General features: G+C 46.1%; 1 protein-coding gene across 3 annotated transcripts in view; it reads right to left on the bottom strand.

The window, feature by feature from the left end:
* Window positions 1-21,534, bottom strand: part of LOC131266963 (longitudinals lacking protein-like) — a 68,990-nt gene that overhangs the window by 23,938 nt on the left and 23,518 nt on the right. For 2 of the 3 annotated variants that reach the window (XM_058269667.1, XM_058269669.1), the window contains exons 1-6: window positions 17,255-17,609; window positions 11,705-11,989; window positions 11,274-11,573; window positions 11,031-11,181; window positions 9,706-10,398; window positions 9,405-9,494 (exon numbers count right to left, since the gene is read on the bottom strand). In XM_058269667.1, coding sequence (XP_058125650.1) covers window positions 9,405-9,494; window positions 9,706-10,398; window positions 11,031-11,181; window positions 11,274-11,573; window positions 11,705-11,878 — 1,408 coding nt within the window. In that variant the 5' untranslated portion in view covers window positions 11,879-11,989; window positions 17,255-17,609. Of the gene's footprint in view, window positions 1-9,404; window positions 9,495-9,705; window positions 10,399-11,030; window positions 11,182-11,273; window positions 11,574-11,704; window positions 11,990-17,254; window positions 17,610-21,534 lie in introns of those variants that run through there. The other variant, XM_058269668.1, reaches the window with a different exon arrangement.

Below are 21,534 nucleotides of genomic sequence, written 5' to 3'. Positions count from 1 at the left end.
ACAAAAAGCCACAACGGAAATTGATGCCATTGCAAGGGCAAAATGATGGACAAACGGCCATTAACCTTTCCGACACCTTGTCAAAAGCTTCGTCAAGGAAAACAAGGAAGGAAGGAAGAAAAAAGAGTGTATAGTGCATTAAATCGTTAATCCAAGACATGAAACCTACTCGGAGTGCATCAGCAAGATGATGATGATGATGATGGTGATTCAAATGCACCAAACAAAATATTCCACACGAGATCTTCTTACTTACTTGCCAAACTTTTCGGTTACCTTTGGAGGATGGGAGCGAGGAAACGTATAGCCTTCTCCTCGACCCTCCCCCTCCCTGTATTGATTTATTAAAAATCATTATGTTACGATGCCAGAACAAGAGGCTTGTGAATAATATAATGAAAGAAAATATCATCTTCTCTTAGCGCGGGAGTAAAGAGTAACGAATGAAGAATTAGCGTTCGACCTCAAAAAGTCTTCCTCAAACGCTCGTGATACACCCTTCGATTCGCACCTTCCCCGAATTACTTACCATATACGATTGCGTCCACATCGGCGAGGAACGGCGAAGAGTGCTGCTGGAAACCTTTACCTCACTGCAAATCCATCGATTTGCAGCTACAAAACCAACCATACGAAGCGCAGATGATGACAGGAACAGGTGGGTGGGTGTGTTGTTCTGGGGGTGTATGGATGTGTGGTGCTTGATGTGCTGCAACTCGACGACCGGAGATGATGCTGGATGCAGTTGAACGACCCCTGGAGCTTCCGCCAACGTTGCACAACAAACGATGCACAAACCAATCACGTCTCACTGACACAGAAGGGAACTCACTTGATGATGCACTTGATATACACACTGCCCGAAAAGCACTTGCGCGTAAAGAGAACACAACGAAATATTTCCAATACACTCACAACCGGAACACACGTCGATACACGCACCACACAAGAAACACTGAATAAGGCGCACGAGAAGAACGAATGCACTGATATATGAACACTGGACAAAGAAAACAAAATATCGCGGATTGACAGGACTTCGGCATCGGAACGAACGCAGCAGCTTCCCCGAGAGAGTATGCAAATTTGACTGAATTTTAAAGAAAATGAATTCTCAGAAGGAGAATCAAAAACTGCATCGGCATAGCAGAAGAGGAGGAGCGTTATGCTGCAAACAATTGATGATGGAAGGAAGGAGGGTTTTTTTTCACTCATTTGAAGCGCGCGCGAATTTATTGATCACGGTTTTTGACAGCGACAACCCCCCAAACCTCCTTCTCATCCCCAAAACCCCTTATATGGGCATCTCTCGGAGAGCTACGTTTCGCGAACGGAAATGAAGAGACAAACGATTACAATACAATATATCGGCAAGACACATAATACACACAACGAAAAACATAAGTAAAAAACAACGATGTCGGGGGGGGAATGACGGAAGACGAACCGGTTCCTTTCGTTTTTTTTTTCTTGGGCACCCCCTATCCGGTTTTGACATTTTGACAGATTTGACAGCTACGAACACGCATACACCCCGGACGATTCGCGATTACGGGGTGGTTCTTCAATTTCAATTTATACTATACACATGGGGGACAAGAAAGAGGAGGAAGTAACAGATAGTAGAAGACAGCGACGACCGGGGAGTAAAAAAGTGGGAAAAAGGAAAACGTGTGGAAGAATGAATAAAATAAATCGAAAATATCGAAAGGACACACCAGCCAGCGTTTGTTGGTGAAAGGGAGGGAAAGGGAAGCGACGCAATAGAAGGGATATACATCCCAAGACACAAGATACGAGGAGATTCGATCAGAGAGAAGTGATGAGATTGTTGCGGTTTTTAAATGTGATTTCTCTCGTGTTTTTTTATATTTCTCTCTTTTTATGATGTGCAAAAATTAACTCATCAACTTTTTTTCGCATGCGAATAACTGCGTGTTCCTGCATGAAAAATGCAGTTCCGGGAAAAGGTAACCACGCACGCTAACAAAACAATAAAAAACGAACGCGTATGGAGGTCACACCCATAAAAGGATATTCACCCCTTTTACCAAAACACCGTTCATTGTGAAGTTACTCGCGAGTGAGAGAGAGAAAAACAAGCGAAACAAAATGAATATAAAGTGTGCAATGATGCTAACGAAACTGTTGGTGATTTTATAAATCGAAACTGCAACCAATTGCTTCCGCAACGACAAAAGTGTGCCACGAGATGTATTAATCAAAGAAATCGAAAGACTAAATGAAGGAGTAGATAACACGACACGAACGACAAACGACGCAGCGAAGGCGAAAGGTGTATAAAAAATGGAACAAAATCCAAAAACAAAAATCGGTCGTTGTTGTAAAATAAACAAAAACATGTTAAATCAATTAAATGCACAAAAAAGATAAAAAAAATCAGTAACATCATCATGCATGCACGCAGCAAGGATAAACAAACAAACAAAAAAAGGAAAAGCTAAACGACTAAAAGTAGTAACTAAACAAAAATGTGTTTTGTCATTTGTCGCGGACGAAATTGAGATTTGGGATTACTTGGGTAGATGCAGGAGTGTGGTGGTGGTGCATTTATGTTGCTGTGTGTACAAAACTAGTGACAGAAAGAGTTGGGAAACTGTGTGGAAAGAAACTGGGAAATATAGAACGGAAGGTCGAAATAAAAGAAAAAGTGACAATCCATCATAAACCCACCCGTAAATAAAAAAATTCAAGAGATTTAAAAAAAAACGTCATCCTTTCAGTGAGCTATCAGAAATTTTAAGTATCCGCTCGTTTGAGTCATGGTGCTTTTATACTAATCCCCCCCTTTGTTTGAACCGTACGGCACAAAGTAATGTCTCTTAGCACGAGTGATAATAACAGCCAGAGTCAAATCTTGCTTCTTACATACGAATACGGAGAGTTTCATAGCAGAAAAGATGAAGATGGGGGAAGAATTTTTTAATAATATTTAGCAGAGAAAGGTGAAGCGATGGTGAACGACGTGTAAAAGTGTGTATAATAATTTTGTCGGTGAATGATGAAAAATTTTTGAACACGTGAGAAATAGTAATGGGAAAGGAGAAAGGCGCACAGATACGCGCAAAAACGCACACTCACACACACACACACACACACACACACACACACACACACACACACACACACACACACACACACACACACACACACACACACACACACACACACACACACACACACACACACACACACGCACATACTGCACACAAAATCGTGTCATGGTGTTCCGGTTTTGATAAGTTCTAAGGGGGGGCGACGAGAATTGCAACACGTTTTGTTGTTGATAGGAAATTTAAAAAAAGGAATCGCAAGGAAACAAGGATTGTGTGCTTGAAGATAACAGGGAATGGTGGTAGTACATGATGGGAGTCCGGCGTGGGATTGAACAGGATATTTTAGATAGATAAAAAAACCAGGAAACAGAAGCGCAACACAATTCCGGTCAAGCAACAACGCCGCAGACACGACTCCTTCACGCAACACACAACAACGCCGCAGAGGGGGGAAGGAAAAGAAAGTAGAGTACGGCGATAGACCGGAAGAAACACGGTTGTGATGGCAACAGCGATTAAAAACGACAAACGCAAGCAACCTCCACCACCACTAGACACTAGAGCAATAGTAATATTATGGTAGAATCATCAGCTGTGCGGAAACAATCATGTTCTCACAATCAACATAAATAGGAGGAACGGGGGGGGGGCAGCAGGTGGGCGTCAGGCTGTTGCGCACCATAATTCCGTTCCAATCCACCAGCCGCATAACAGTGTGTGTGTGAGTGTGTTTAGCGTGTACGTATGTAGTTTAAGCAGCAAAAGCGGGCCCAGCCAGCCATAGCCCAGAACGCAAGAAATTTTTGTTGTTGGGGGTGGTGTGTGTGTTTGTGTCTCAACAATCAATAGACGCTCAAACAACACAGCATCTAGAGCTTCTCGCGCACATATCTCTTCTTATCGCGAGACGAAAAACGGGAGTTTAGTTTTAGTTTACTCTAGAGCGCGATGCGCATGAAAGTGAAGGAAAGGTGTTGTTGGGCGGTGTTTTGTGTGAAAGGGGGGGAGAGGTTGGCTGATTTTCGGAAGGCAACAACACACTGCACACAAACTCCAGGTTAAACCGAAAACTAATATGATAATGATGATGGTGATTGGTGGTTGGTGGGTACACAACAGCATAAGTAAACGGAAGGTGATAAAGCATTTATGGGTTGTAAACAGGAAGATAGAGATAGAGATAGAGAGATAGAGGGTTTGGCGTGGTAGGAAAATGCGGTAAAAGTAAGCACTTGATATTTAAAAACAAAATCGCAACAACATGGTTAAAAGGGAGCGGAAGGATATTGGGTGTTTGGGGAGTGGGTGAGGTGAGAGATTGAGATCCTTCACAAAACACAATTACAATTGTTTTACGAACTAAATATCGAATGCAGAGTAGAAAACAGAAAAAAATAACAAAACTAACTAAAACTAGACTAACTAGGGAGGATAGATAGATAGGGGATTTTGCACAATATCTACGAATTACCGATATTGCAAACAGCTTAAGGGTAAGATAATTGTCACAACACTACACAATCACCAAGTTGCAATATATAAAAAAACCCGTAGGCTCAATGTGTAACTAAAAACTATGTATAAATGTACTAAACGATTACGAAAAAAAAATAATGAGAGGTACACAATACAAGAAAAACAAGGGTATGGAGGTTGATCGGGTTCTGGTTATAAAGTTAACGTTGTGAATTCCCTTTTAGGCATTGCAAATGAAAAAAATTCGGAGGTTATGATGCCCTGGTAAAAACCATTTGTATGTAGTTCTTTTTTCCTTTTTCAACCAAATATAGCAGCGTAACGTGTAGAACAAGCAAGAGAAAACAACTGTGATGCCAAACGTTCCATGTAAAGTGCATTCATCATGTAAACACGATCATCCCTGGTGTAAGTTTCTTGTCTAGCCAATATTCATAACATTCTTCCTCCTTCTTCAGAAGGTGCCTCTCATGGGAATATAGAAACATTCAACACCACCTCTTGACAAGAAAGATGTTTTTTACCAGCCGACCTACAATTATATGCATAACACATTATTCATTTCATAAAGATATCATTTCGCACATATTAGTACGGTACACGGTTGGTGCTTCCATTTGCTTCTCCACCAGCAAGATGGTGGAGCAAAAACCATCAACGGATACCCGGGCACATTTTACTGTCCATCGGAACACGGCACAGAAAAGGATACCGGCCACTCCTCGTGTGAGTGTTCTCCTTTTAATTCTCCTCATCTTCTTCTCAACTCCATCGGCTAAAAATAACTACTCCTACAAGCAGCAAACCCTGTTGCTGCACTGTTGGAGAAAATCACGTCATCCAAGGAGGAGGAGGAGTTTGGCCAAGTTGCACACACCTCGGTGTGCCAAAAGTGCATTCCTGCCGACGGGCAACACACAATTTTAGAGCGCACGTCTCCGTGTGCAGAGTGAGTGTTGCCGGAACAGGGAGGGGGGAGGAATACACGAAAGGAAGTGGAAACGCATTCCCCCAAAAGGAAACTCGTCCATCTCCAGTACCCACAGGGACGCATTATTGTGTATGGGGGCCAGCGAATAATTGCATCCAAACACGCATCGGCGAGAGATTGAAGGTGAATTACCACAGCTTAAAGGACAGCGATAAAAAAGAAAAAAACAACAATGCTGCTGGGAAGGGTAGCAGTAATGTCACCACCGTTAAGACACACCTGTAGTAGCACACATTAACAACCACTAGGTGAGATGGAAAGAGAAACAAATAGACGATGGCGAGTGAATAATTGCACCACGCGAAAGAACGTCGTCGCTGCAGCGTGATGCAGCTCTTAAAAAGAATAAAGCTTTCCGCCGCCACTCCACCTCAAAGAAGCGAGAGTGGTGTTTCAAATTCCTTGCGGATGGTGGTACATATTCACATGTACCATCCGGACACCACAAGCATACGCGGTCACGCGTGCAGGTCATCGATGATGGACGTGTGCGGGGATTATAATAAGTAGCGCCGACAGAAGAGAAGAACCTCGCCAAGAAGCTCGTAAATCGTCACATTTTCAAAAGACAGGAGGGAATAAAACCAAGGGACGGTCGTCGTAAGTAACCAAAACAAGAATACAAGTTTCGCGCGTCCATTTCAACTCTCCCCATTCCCGCGGCTCCGGGCTCTTCTTCTCCTTCGACATCTTTGAATGTCGCGCATGTTCGTGGTGTATCTTTTTCATGTCGCCCACGCCTGCGCGCACCAACCGTCGATCGAGTGCAATAAACACACGACATGGACAAAGGGAAAACACACATACACGCCATAGGCCTGCAGGCGTTGCATATACCGGCCACTAAAAACCACCCGCCGCCGATCGGATTGACAACCATGACATGGTGGTGGTCGACGGTCTCGACCAAGGTAAAGCAGGAAAAACGACATGTTTTAACTGCCCAACCCAAAGTACCCCCCACCGTTACACAAACACCTCTATCCCCGGTCGCATCTTGGAGCGAGACAAGTACACGAAAAATTATTCGCGATTACCGCGCGCGCACACACACATCCACTGGTAGAATGCACCAGCAATAACCTCCAATGAGTGGAGGAGGAAAGTGGAGGGCCACTGCTGGCTGGCTGACTTTAGCGAAGGTTATTAACACCGCGTCATATTTTGTCGTCTCCTCCAACCGTTTCTTTTTGTATGGCCAATTTTGGTCAAGGTGCTTTTGGATGAGACACGTTTTGAATGCATGAAACGGCTCTGATCATCTATCGAGAAGCAACGTGCGACGATCGCAATCGCGTAGAAATGCGCCATCACTTGTCATAATGCACAACAAGAGCTTTTCATTTCGATATGTTCCTCTTTGGGCTTCGAATGAAAATAGAGACGCCGCTCCGAATGCCGTGGGAGGACATTAAACATGATTCTCAAGGCGCACCTGTGTCGGAGGTCATCTGGGGAGGAGGAATGTGCCGCAGTCGCATTGCTAAAAGTGCATCATCCAGTGACGCACGCACCGTAACAAGCTGACCTAAGCTAAAAGAAAAGAACACACGACCAAAAACATATTACAAATGGCAAAGAAAATAGCACAACGTGCACACCCACCCAAGCCAACCTTTGAACATGGCAAAAAAAAACGATCAACGCGCCCTCATACAAGGGAAACACGCCACACAATTAGCAGATCGCCTTCGTTACCATCGTCCGCTGATCGGAACTTCCAACAAAGCACACAACACACCCACGAAATGCATCTCACTCGCGATCATCGCGAAGAAAATATGACCGTCATTATTCGTACACATACTAGATGAGGACGACATAGAAACACGCCGTGTTCGCATGTCCTGCCCTTCCGCTCGATCATACTCTCTTGAAGGGGCGCGCGCAAGCCAACGCCATTAATATTCGACACCATCGTTTGCTGATTATATTTGGCTTCTTCTCAATCGGCCGATGATGCTGTCATGCCCAACACCGCGTGCGACGTCGCACGTTGACCTCAACCCTCCTCCCGCGGATCTACCAGGGCCAAGCCAAACAGCAACACACAAACGCGATCATACGGCATCGAGCCTTGTTTAAATTTCACTTCATAATTACGGATGCCGATGGTGCGCTAAAATTTAACTGGAGGGATAAATTAACCCATCCTTCCCCCTTGTGTACACAACCGCACACACTTCCTTCCCCACAGTGGGCCATAATTTCAAATTAAGGCTCACAGAAACCTCTCGCGCCTTTCCATCTTTTCACAATTGTCGTTCACAGAACGTTGCATTACGTGTGCATTAATTGATTTTCTCTTGCCTGCTTTTATACGCTTAACTACTACTATTGGAAAAAAGAGCGTTAGAAACAACAGGGAACGGGAGGCAGAGAGCCATTAGTTTAACGGGTGACGGTGAAAACACTTTGCTGATCGGTGGCGAGCGAAATGCGTTGAAACAAACATATTTTGCGACATTAACTCAATTTCTGTTATTGCAGTGAAATATATCTATATTTACAATTGTGCTCGCGTGATCCGGCCAGCAAGTGTTAAGTTTAAAAAAAGAGAATTTATTAGAAAGTAAAGCAGGGAAACTTGTTGCTAACATTGTTTCGACAAAGGAAAACGAAAACTATTTGTACACATTTTCTAGGCGGGATTGATTATTAATCATGTTTTAGTAGCATGATTTGGCTTTTGCTATATGTCTAGGGTTTTTTGCTTGTGTTGTATTGTGATTATACTTTTTTTCTTCTTTGGGTTGTTTTACGGTTTTAGACTTAAATTTGCAAGTAATAATAGTACAGGAAAAAAAATAACAAACAAACAAACTATGAGAGATAGAGAAAGAGGTAACAAAAATTTACATGTTTTTCGCTTTTGGAAAGAAATACGATCAATAAAACACTACCCACGGGCGCGGCACAACTAGGCAATAATATGGTAAAAAGCCCCTCCTCTTCCGTCTTCTCCCCTTCTCGCCAAGGATCCGAGAGGATCAAGACGCCTTAGATCCATGAAGAGAGGCGGAAAAGACGAGATGTGCGAAAGCAAACAGAACGAATACGCTAGAGAGAAAAGGGCACGCGATATGGTTGATGATTTTTTGTTTAGTTATTTTCAATAACCTTTTTTTCCTCGCGAATAATTAAAGTGATCTTTAAAGAAGGATCTTTATATGCTAATGTAATAAAATAAATGAAACTCCGAGCTTATTAAAGCCGCCTGTCACGGACTCAGCGGCAAGCAACAAAATATGGGTAATGGATCGTAAAGGATATGCAATTCTAACGACGAGTCGGCGTTGCATATTATCGTGTTGGTAATAAAATAACTTTTAACCGCGAATGTAAAGAAAGGCAGCAAACGAGGACACCGCCCTCCATCGCTGTGCGTCGTCGGCGGGAGATGGGCTTCGGGGGTTGACCCTACAACAACACGCGTGGTCATACTTTGAGGGAAATAATGCTGCTGCTTCTGACGCGGCCTTAAAGGCCACACAACATTCGTAAATAGAGAAACTTATTTTAACGATCGACGTTGATTTGACCCGCCTGTTTGTTCTTTTTTCCTTTTCCCTGCTTCATCTTGAACGACACACGCGCGCGCACGCGCGAATCATTACCGCGTGGATTACCATATCTTTATGAGTATATCTCTCTTTGCGCTCGCACTGCTCTTTTCTTTCTCGTCGGAAGAGAAGGGGGCACAAACACACGTGCGGTTGTGTGTATTGTAATGAAGATAATATGCTGGGGACGCGCGCGCCAGCTCATGATGTGTAATACCTCGCGCATATGCAGATAGTTGCGCGTTTTATGTATCGTAAATCTTGACCAATTTGAAGAAACGGAAAAAGCTCGCTTACCTTGTGCGTCTCGATGTTGTCCACCGACAGCGTCCTGAGCGGCAATAAACGCTTCGTTCTGTTCACGATCCAACGGCCATTGTGCATACCCTGTTGTGTTGTGTGGTGTTGTCCACGGCGTATTGAAGAGGTTTTTGTTTTTTGTTCATTTTAAAATAAGTCCCATCATAAATATCACCAGCATCATATATTTGTGTTGCACACAGGTTGCGTTGTCGGTACCGATGGGAATGGAAAAAAAGGACGAAAAACACTTCATTAGCAATCCTGAACAACCGCTTCTCCACGCCGTTGCACCTACCTTGACTAGATACATCGCCACCGTGGCTCGGTCCGGCTTGGTCCAGTTCGTCCATTAGTTCCTCGTCGTCCATCGTCAAGTCCTCAATATTTTCGTCCTGTCCGTCCTCATACTCGCTCTTCGGTTCGATCAGCAGGTCGCCGACGGTGGAGGTGGACGTCTTGTTGCCGCGTCGACCACCCTCCCGGTGGTGGCGGGCGCCCGACTTGACCGATGAGCCGCCATCGCCGTCGTGTTCGTTGTCCGTGAGCTCGTTGCCGTCGTCATGTTCGGTACCGGTAGCGACACTGCTCGGCCCACCGCACCGCTCCTCATCGTCCGAGGACTGGGCGGAGGCGGCAGCGGCGGCGGCGGCTGCCGCGGCCGCGATCTGCTGCTTCTGGAGCTGCAGCTTCATTAGCTCGGCGGCGGCGGCGGCCTGCTGGGCCGTTTCAGTCTTTTTGATGGCGGCGGCCGCGGTGACGGCGGCAGCAGACAGTACGTTCACGGCAGCATTGCTGCCCGCTGCTGCTGCTCCACTCGCCGCACCTCCACCGACCGCGGCTGACGAAGAGGACAGGGACGAGGCTCCGGCGCTGGCGGCCGCGGCTCCGGTGGCGCCACCGACAGCTGCGCCAGCCGTGGCCGCTCCAGCAGCACCCGAAGCGGTATGAATTGAATGTGATGAGGAATTTGAATGCTGGTCATGATTATCTGCAAAAGTCGGAAGGAGAAATAGATTCAATTAATAAATGGTAGAACACATTGCAATAAAAACATTCACCGGACAACAATATTAACAGCTCATAAACAGGAGGTGTTTCCCCCAACCTATGTAAGCTCTTCTTCATATTTGCACGAAGAATTCCGTTTTCTAGTCACAAGCTAGCAGAGCGAAAAAAACCCCTCATTATCATTATATCGATGCGACCGACGACATTGTCAAGAAATAAAATCCGATAAGAGAAGTAAGACCCGAATACGATTCATCATTTTACCACAGACTGGTTTTGTTGTATGTCTTAGCCGAGGACAATTAGTCATGACGCAAAAGGCTACAACAAGACGATCATTAACACCACGCGGGTTGTGTTGAAACAACGGAAAAGAGCGAGGCGTCGTAAAAAGAAGCATTGACATCAACTCAATCGGGGGAAATAAAAACAAAATTGCCAACCATCCCATTCCCCTTCTCTTTGGCTTGAGAAGAAGATATGACATCGGTCAAAAAGATTAGATACGGGAAGGTAAAGGGAACGAATCTTCTCGCACGCTCGGGGGAAGCGAACAGGAACCGACATGTTGCGCGCACTCTTTTGGGTGGGATGAGTACACTGTTTTCTTACCTATTAGTAGGTTGTTCGTATCTACACTCCTTCTGCGGACTTTTTTACGCTTCCTCGTTGGACTAGTGGAACCTTCTCGCGAACCGGACACGTCTGACTCCAGCAGCTCCGACTTTAAAGGCCTTTTGTTTTCAATCGTCAGACCTGATGCCTGCGGAAGTGGAAGGAAGAGGAAAAGCGTAACGCAGCGTTAGTGAAACGAGATCTTATGAGCCATCAGGCAGAGACGGGGCGCATCCTTACCTTGCTTGCAGGTACGGGAGGCTGTAGCGTTTTCGCGGAGGCGGAGGCGTCACTTTGCTTCTGCTGCTGAGTCTGCTGCTGCTGCTGATGGGCGGACGAGCCCGACGACGCGCTGCTGCGGTTGTCGGACAGACCCTTGATCTGCAGCGACTCGGCTGCCTTCAGCAGCGCGGCCAGCTGGTCCTGGGAGATGTTCACCTCACCCCGGTACATGTAGTCCATCATGGCGCGCAGCTCTTGAAATTTCACATCTTTGAGTATGAAAATTGGGTGTTTGTCGTACTGTTGTGAGAGTAGGGTCTGTCGGGGAAGGGGAGAGAAAACATGTAAATCATTAGTTCTCATTCATTCAAATTATTACAAATGCATCTTGATTCGTGAATCTGAATCTGAGTAATCCAACTCGTACTGCATCGTTTTGCTCAACTTACCGCAAAGTAGGGACTGCAGGCCGAGAGAACAACTTTGTGTGCCTTCAGGAATTTTCCTTCGGCCGCCAATGTGCAATCGACCAGGGTGCCATTCTCCAGCAGTGTGTCGAACACCGAGATGAGTGTACTCTGGTGATTGTTCCATCGGAGACAGAACTGCTGATCATCGTCCATGGTGTTTTCTCTGTCTCGAGACCAATGGACTGCGTTGTGTATTTTTTTATTTTCCGTTCACTAGATATTGTGGTGCGTCAGATTTTGTTGTCTTGTTTAATCTTGTCGGTTCTGTAAAAAATATTGAAAAATGACATTTAATTGATTTGTTCACAAGGGTTTGGGGTTAGAGTATTTTCTCCACTTATGTAGGGCGATCGTTACGTGATGGGAACCTATTCCTCCAATATTCAATTTATCCTGTCAAATCATCAGTATCCCCCCATCAACTCGTACAATAATGTGGGCCCAGGACATTTGCATCTACAGCATATGTGAAAGATTTAAGAGTCCATCGCAAACCATTTTTTTTTTATGTGGCACGACATCCCTTAGTGGGACAAGGCCTCTCTCCGAAGAGAGTTTGTGTGACCGAAAGACGGTATATTATAGATCGGTGGTCAGCCGTTCGTAATACCGGAGGGTGCCAGACTCGAGATTCGATCCCACACCTGTGGTGTGGTGTTTCCTCGCGCTACCGCTGCGCCATGGGCACCCCCCTTCCATCGCAAACCATACACACAAGTAAATGAACGTCAATCATTTTTGCCATTTTCCTTCCATTCCAATCACTCATTCTTTGTCCCATTCATGACAAGCGTACCAGTGTAGAACAATAAATTATGGTTGAGGTAAGAAAAAAAAAAACAGTACGATCCTCAGAGGCCCAACCAAACCCCAAAATGAGGCTAATGAATAATGCCGCGAGCGATTATAACAAAAAAAAATGAATCGGCTTGCACAAAATTACCGAGGAAAAGTCAACCAAACCTGAAAGGGTTTTACACATCGTAACACATGGAATATTGAAGTTACGCTGGTGTGTTTCTAGAAAGAGGATCCCCACACGTGCGGTAGAAGGTATTTGCAATGGAAACAACAATGGCCCAGCTGAAGGGGCGGCAGGTAATGTGGTAGGGCACGTACTGACACAAATACAAATATGCGGGGTCAAGACGGCGCGCGGTGGGCGGTAAAAGAAAACGGAATAAAATACAGTCAAAACATGGTGAACGAAACCGACAAGAAAAATAAAAACCCCGCCTAAGAAGTGTGCGAGTCCAGATTTGTGCGTTCACCATATCATCGTGTGTATGTATTCTTCCGTCGATAAATGATGACGCTAAAGTTCGCCTTCTTCAAGACATTGCGGTTGGCTTTGTTGTGTGCGTGCGAATGAAACGAAAGCTTGAAAATATTTACGTGTGACCCACATAAAGGTATTTGATCCGAGGAGATATGGCGCGCAGCGGTGACGAAGAAACCACCCATCATCATCATCATCATCGTCATGAACGCCGTGTTTGGTGGACCCGCGTATGTTTTGTATCGCGCCACCACACACGAAACCACGAAACGCGACACCATCATCATCATCATCAGCGAGGGACAAAAAAGAAAGACCACAAACCAGAGGTTCATCATTGTCCTACGACCGGTGAAAGGTGTTGTAGCGGAAGGGTGGATCGTTTGTTTTTTTTTACTTTTGGATCAACCTTGCAAAAACGAGATAAAAACTAGCAGACACATCGAAAATCAACCCCGGAACAGGTAAAGAAACAAACAGAACTACAACAGCGAGAGAGATAATCATAATTATCGCGGCGAATCGAACCATTCATTTCGCGTTTACCTTACGGAACAAAGGAAAGGAAAAATCGGCCACACATTTTCGAAGCCACCCCACACCACAGCCAAGCACATTCCACACACCTCTTTCGGTGTCTTTCTTTCCGCTCCTCGTGTAGACCCCTTCATCGGGCTAAGACGATCCATTCCAAATTCGTTAACTCGAAGAAATTCCAACCTTCGAACGTACTCACACACATACGCATACGAAAATACCTCCAGGAGCTCCAAAGAGTTCGTGGCGATCACGTGGAATTTGATTCATAGCCTCAGGCGATATATTTGCCGAAGTGAAGGAAATATCATTCGAACGAACATCGTGTGGCTGCTCCTGCTGATCAAACTACGGCAGGAACTGTTCCAGTTATCATTGAACAAACACACAACATCATGTTGCGACATTGGGGCACTTTTTTCTAATCTTGTGAAATAACTCATTCAACGTAAAACCTACAATGAGTACGAAAGAAATCATAATCGATCGCTTCCACAATCAATGCCGTGGAAGCGGTGTAACCGATCGATAAGAAAAGTTGGTTTTATTAGGGTCGTCGTTGCCTTCATCCTCTGTTATGTACGAAGAAATACACAGTATTGAAATTCATTCATGACTGGTTAAAAACAATTCCGCTTTCGTAGTTATTGGGAAAAGGGGAACCAAATTATAGTAAACTATTGGGCCCCCCGGGGTGTTTTTTTTCAGTAAAATTTCCATTTAATTTTTCGGTTTCTGTTGTTGGCCCCGTCTGCTGTTCGCACTCAAAAGCAACAACAAAAACAACATGAATGATCAACACGATTCCGCGTAAAAGAACCGTACGGACTCAGATGGTTCCGCGTTCTTCGTTCCGCAGCAAAATAGCAATGAATGGATCTATATCTACAGAAACCAGCAGGTTTGCCTTTTGAGGCCTTTTTTAATGAACTTCAAGTACAAAATGATCTTTAAAAATACAAACCTGTTTCGCAAAAAATGCTCGTGTTTGCAAAGTTTTCGTAAATTCTTTTTTGTAGTGAAAGCGAACGCGCTGGAGATCGTTCGGGAAGGAAAAACAGGGTTCTTCATCCACGAAGGCAATGCGACGAAAGCAAATGTGAAAAAACATTCAATCGACGGTCGCTCGCTTTCTCTCTCAAGCCAACAAAAAAATGGTAGAACATAAAAATCTCGCGCGGACAAGCTTAGCTGCGCGTCTCAGACGACAAGACACAGACGACAATCATGGGGAAAACCACAAGAAGGAAGAAAAATGGCGACCCACTTAGTGGACTACGAAAAAAAAATAAGCCAAATGAAAAGAGGGAAAAACGTTAAGCACCATCAGCGTGAGCAGGGGGTAGTATCACACGCAGCAGAACGACGACACAAAAAGCACCGATTGAGATGTATTTTCCCCAGGAAGCCCCGCCAGTTGGGGGTCGGGCGCGAGTAAGATCGACACTGGTGCGAAGAAACAAGCAAAGTAAAATGGCAGCAGGCGCATCGAGAGCGACAGAGCGAGGGAAAACCTGAACCGTAGGCGCCATATTGCGCGCCTTTCGAGAACTTCTAGAACGACAAAACGAAGGGTTGTTGGTTCTAGCGGAGCGACCTTTTTCCCTTAGCACGATCGATAGTGAAGTAGTGATGGTGTAACCACCAGACACACCACGCTCCGTGTGCACTACCGATGTTTCATGCCTTGTGAAATTCTCGATCATAAAAAAGGAAAACGAAACGCCTTTGCTGGCGCCGTGAGAGCACCAGTAGCCTAGTAGTACATACTACTCCTATATGATGGCGTACCTGTAAACTCACACACACGATTGAACGACTGATTCGATGCTCGATCGTACTTTTCCAACCGAGTTAAACATCGCGCTATCGATACACATAAGTTTTACAAAACGCGGGACCATGAGTCAAGGGGACTGGCATTCCTGTTTCAATACCTTTTGCTCCTCTACCTTTCTCTCCGCGTGTGTGTGGATCTTCAAGAGAGTGAAAACCACCAACAAGAAAATATGGCGACTCTGATTCTCGAATTGGATCTTCCTTCGATTCGCGCCTCGAATACTACACAGAACACCATCCGGTCCAATTGTGTGAGAACAGCACTAGGGAAATATGAACCTCGCGACATCTACCATCGCTGCCGACGGTTACACGTCGCGACGACGATTATTAAAGCCTACATCGCAGACAAGAGGGAAAAACACATCGGAACGGTAGCGAAACGACGTCAATTTTTCAAGCTTATTCTCCCCTTCGGTTAGTAGCATATATCAACAGCCCACCACACTGCGAGCGCCACATTTTACGAAAAGCACACTGCTGGGGAGCGGAAGAGAAGCAGGCGGCTATCGGCGGAGGGTTGTTTTTTATGTTGCTGTTCTCTTTTTACTGCTCAACGTTCTTTCTTCCTCCTCATTCAACCGCATGTGCTCGGTACGACGAGTCTCTTTAACCCTCGCGGCACAAGCTCATTCAAGCTACGGCACACAGAAGCGCACACACCATACACGAAAAACATAGGAAGGGTCGCGAGAAAGGGATCCCGCGGAAGGGAGACACAAACACACACTCAGGACAAATATGTACACGATGCTTGCATTTTCCATCGCATCATCATCGTTCCTTGCAAGACACACGCGCTATTTTTCTTCGACTCTTTCGCTCCTTAGGTCCACACTGTGATGTTCGTTCTCTTGGAAATTCTACTACCAAACAAGCGTACGACGGTAGGAGTTATATGAAGCGACAATACTCGCGTTGTTCTCGGTCACGGGTAGTGCGTGCGTTTGATCGCCGCCATCGTGTTTTTGTGGGACAAATACAATATCCAATGATTCCTTCAAAACGCTCGAACACTGGTTGTAGCAAAATCTCTCCAGGGGGTACTGACGGGTACTATATGACGTTTTCACACGCTGATTTCACCAGCATATCTCATATTCCAAACACCACCATCCACTGCATTCGACAACACAATAAAACTGATATAAACGAAAATGGATGCTGCAATAGCAAACCAAACCACACCACACAGTTTTTGAAGTTGTCAAACAGCGTGGGCGATGTTAATCCCGTTTGCAGTCTTTCACTCCACCATTTGACAATCGATCGTACTGAGAAGACATTTAAAACCGACGGTAAAGAAGGCTACATTTCCAAGGGACAACACAAAAGCGCACAACTTTCGTACCCGCGAGCCCCATGGCATACAACACCCTCAATTCGTCAAGTGATAAAACCATTTCATTCTAAAACGTGCTTCCACCGAACAATTTCTGACTTCCGCCATTCAACTTTACAACACCACAGCAGCCCGCAAGCCAACTAGATCAGAACTTTTCTCCCTTTACCCCGCCGCAACACAGCTTGATAGGGCCACCACACACCGGACAATAAAGCATGATGGAAGCAATCACACACCACTTGAGCACGGCCAGCACGTCCCCGGAGTGTGCTTGGATGTGACCCCCTAGCGGTGCGCGTGCTTATTACAATTGCGATGATGATCGCGCGTCCATCCGTCGAGGGACATCATCACATTGGGCCGCAGGGCAGGAAAAAGTCAACGGCGAGGGCTGACAAGACATATTGCATACAGAAACATAAAACACCATCCCCATTGCTTTTTTCTAGCGGTTCACCATCGCACGGGAAAATCAACCCCCAACATGGATAAGTTGCGAAGAAAACGAAATGGCACAGTGAAACTTTACCTCACACATTAAGTATCGCATCTGATCGTCGCTTGGCCGTTTGGTACGGGGAAACAAACTGAGGTTGGTGGTTTTGCGTCGCGCGTAGGAATGAGAGAAAATGTGCGGTATTTCCAAAATTTTGCTGCTTTTCCTTTTCTTTATTGGCACTCTTCACGCTGCACACAACACACACAGTAGGCGCGTACTATTGAATACACTCTTTCTCACTCACTGTCTCGCTCGCTCTCAAGCGGCTGTGCTTTATCTTTTTGCTGCTTTTTTCTGCTTTTATGCTTCTCTGACAGTGCGCCACTTCTCACGCACGCCGCATCCGAGGCCGTAACCACGAACCAAGCGACACGATTTGATCGACGCGCCGATGGCAACTGAAAGCTGTCCGCCGAAAACTCGACGGAAAAGCGTACCCGAGCGTTACTCTCGCGGGCACAAACACACACACGCATGCAACCTCCCGCAGAGAACGAGAGAAAATTAAAGAGTGAGAGCGATTATTCTGAAAAGCGTGAGAAAGAGCGAGTGAGACAGCGTGATCGGCGGAAAAGCAAGAGCCGCACACTCTCTCACACTTCCCTCGGCGACGGATCGGTGTGCGGCAAACGGTACTACTACTAACGAATTCTCTCCGTTCCGTTCGAACGACCAATACCATCGCAAGCTCCGCACACACCTAAACGACCCACGACCTCGACCGGATGGGGCGAGAAGTCGAGAACATGGACGTCGTCGTCTTCGTCGAAAGGAGGAAAAGTGAAGCAGGAGAAAATAATAAAAACGATCTCACTAAAAGCCACTAGCAACGCGACCGTCGCTGTTTGGCAGAGGCTGGCAAAAGTGTGCGCATAAACACACACAGAAAAACACACATACAGCATCCATATCCTCCATCATCGCCGATCTAGCAAGTACCCACGGCGTGCGTACGTGCCGTGGGCTAGGCATAGTGTTTTGCGCTTTAGAATTGCCGGAAAAATGAATAACGCACGCATAACAAAATTCTCACCTTTGACACACCACAAAATCATAGGCCCTTTTGGACCAAAGAACGCGCCCTGCCGGACGAGGGGCACACGCACGTACCTAAGTACACTACCTGCGCCTCACCCCGTCTTCCCACGTTTTTGTGACCAAAAGCGACGGGCTTGAACTTTTTTTACATGAAAATTGCCATCATAGGGGACACCTCAGCCCGTAACAAGTACGGCAAGTTTCCCGATAATGTGAGTGTGCGTGTGTGTACGTAATGGAGAGCATTGATGAAGCTGGGGACGGACGCTTCCCGAGGAAAAATAGGGTGATCATTCGATGTCGTAGTGCACCAAATCTCCCTCGCTGTTTGAGGTTAGGGCTTTTCAATTTACGCCAGCCCGAACTAGGAGAGCATTTGGCTGGCCAGTTGTGGCTGGTACGTTTGAACCGCTAACCCCCAGGCAGAAAGAAAAACCAATGCCACACGCTGCACATTTTCCCGAGTTGCGTTTTGTGCCATAGCTCGGCGCAGTACAAGGAAGTGTGCCTCTGTTCCTTTTCCTTGCGGACACACGCACACCACAGCGCTAAAGGCTCACGCATACCAATGAGCCGTTGCAAAGATCTACACGTATCCCTGGGCTTATCCATCGTTGGGACACCTTTTCTCTCCTATTGGATCGAATATTGTCCGTGAAGGTTGAACGATTTTCAGTAATTTATGTTGAACAAACGCGAGTTAATTCGAAATAAAGTTGGATTGATTCATTCATTCAACTAATCACATCGACAAGGACTCGACATCAATTGTAAGCGATCATCATCATTTTCGTGCTCCTAAGAACACAATACAAAATGTCAGATGAGAGGACTTTTAGATGTATTTTGTAAAGCTTGCAAAGAAAGAGAGAGAAAGAGCGAATCGTTCCTGTATAAAATACAATTATGCATACCAAGGCTTCACAGGGTAAGGTAAATGTTATTACAAAAACTCTCCCCACTAATCGAAACGATCGCCATGACAGTGATGATGGATGATGGATATGGTCGATCTAATGCCCAAGAGAGGCACGCATACATCCACGTACAGCAGTTAGCACCGAAAAACAAGAATCCACATCGCTCCGAGGACACATACCACTCTCTCCCAGCCTCTTTCCCCCCCCTCCAGTGTAGACTTTACTCTGGTGGTTCTGGACTGTTCCCCCTTTGTTCCACGAAACTTTCCGTTGATGATGACGGACACCGGCGTCAGATCCAAGGGTTTGCTCCAACACACATACATGGGGGAAAAAGGAAACCCCCGTTCTCCCCGTTCTCCCCGTTCTACTCCGCGTATCCGTTCGCACGGTGGAAGGTGAGCGGGAGAGAGAGAGAAGGAGGCTGCCATTATAAACACATCCCTTGACGCCTTTTAGTTTCCGACTTGTGAATAGCGGTTGAATATCCTCCCAGGATTTGTCCTTTCAAAAAGCTCGCAGAAGAAGCTATCTGTGGATCGCTGATGGTAAAATGTTGAAATGACTTTCCAAGCAAAAAGGATACTACAAGAAAAAGGTTCACGAAGTTTGACATTTTGGTACTCGCGTCGATCATACACAGTGGGGTTTTAAGCTTTCGTCATGATCAATAAACCCTCTCTGTCATTAAAACCCCTATATTTCCGAAGCCCAACAATGGCGGCTTCCGATGATTCATCCTTTAGCGATCCTTTGGTACGAAATTGTGTTCCTCCCCCCAACCTCTACCAAGTCCAGGTTTCTCCAAGAGCGAAACAAAGGAGAGAAAAGGGAAAACGCGAGCGTTTTGTATGTATGTGTCAGCAGCACCACAGCCGGAAGATGTTGATGATGACGACGGCGGCGACGGCGACGGCGACGATGATGATGATGATCTCGCACGCCATTTTCTTTTACCGAGAGGAAAAGAACCTGCGTTTTACTAACACAACTACTACTAGTAGCTACCCCGCGCCAGGGCAAGCCATCCGCGGGCAGGTAGTACACAACGCTTGCCACACCACCACAGCTGCGATGAGGCTGCTGCGGTGGTGCTCCATCGCGGATGGCCTCGGCGGGCGAACACGCGGGGTGGGATTTGTGTGCAAAGGGAAAAGGAAAACGACAAAAAAAAACCAACAAGTGAGCATTTGTGAAGCTCTCCACATACAGGAGGAACACCGCGCGCGGTCATAAAATGTGCCTCGAGAATGCCAACGAGTCAAGTCAAACCCTGCTGCCTTTTGCCTGCATGGGTCGCCTTAAAAAGCACTTTATTATTGGACGTCGCGGGGAGGTTGATTTGTCTTTACTGTCCTTTAGTTGTTGTTGTTGTTGCTGGTGTTGTTGTTTTGAGTGTTGCTGTTGTTATGCCGCTTTTCTACCTTTTTCGTTTTTCATGTTTTTGGGGCCACCACACACCGCGAACGCTCGTTTCCGAGCCGCGCTTATGATTCTCTATTTTTCCTCGTCGCGCGCTTACCGCGCTGCTTCTACCCTACCTCCCCCCGGCCCGCGCGCACATTTTGGCAGAGCGTTTTTCCTTTCCCTGGCTCCCTCTCGAAGCAGGAGGAGGTTGTAAGGTTGTGCTGCGGGGCGCCGTGGGTTCCAGAATATACCGCCACCCCCCGGCCCCGCTTCGCGATCACCATCCACCAATGGGGTCGCGGCGCGTATGTGTGTGTGTTTGTGTGTGGAGGTTGGAAGTTGGTTGATTTTTGCTGCGTGGGACGATGCTATTTTAGGTTTTATGATGCCTTCACATAAAGGCGCAACCTTTTCACAAAACATGTAGCGCGCACACGAGAGACACCCTTGGAACCGCGCTTGCTATAGTACATTCGCGGCCGGCTGTTGAAGGGGGATGTTACAGGACGAAAGGGAAGAGGGGGATACGAGATGGAGGAAAAAGGTCGAGAAAGATCCCCACTTCCAATTCGCCCAACTGGACACAACACGCCGATGATTGATGATTGGTATATGCCGTCCGGATTTTGAATCCAATATAATAATCATTTAGTGATCTCGTACGGTTTTACTTGCCCAGTGCAAATACTCAACAGGACACAATGTTGTTGTCGAGTATTTTTCCACCGGATGTGACTAAAACCTCCAGCGAACCAAAGAAGAGAGAGTCAAGCATATACAAGTGAAGCACCCAAAATATACACCATTATAAGACCTCCCATAGGCGAAAATATGATCTCCATCTTCACTCCATCCGGGGCCAACATATAGAGTCTGTCGTTTACCCGCGTGCGTGTATGGGTTTATGTTTTGGGGCAGCTGGCGGCTCTCGCCGATAATAATATT

The sequence above is a fragment of the Anopheles coustani genome, chromosome 2 (assembly GCF_943734705.1).
Source record: "Anopheles coustani chromosome 2, idAnoCousDA_361_x.2, whole genome shotgun sequence".
NCBI lineage: Eukaryota > Metazoa > Arthropoda > Insecta > Diptera > Culicidae > Anopheles > Anopheles coustani.
This window is presented reverse-complemented; position numbering and strand designations above follow the sequence as displayed.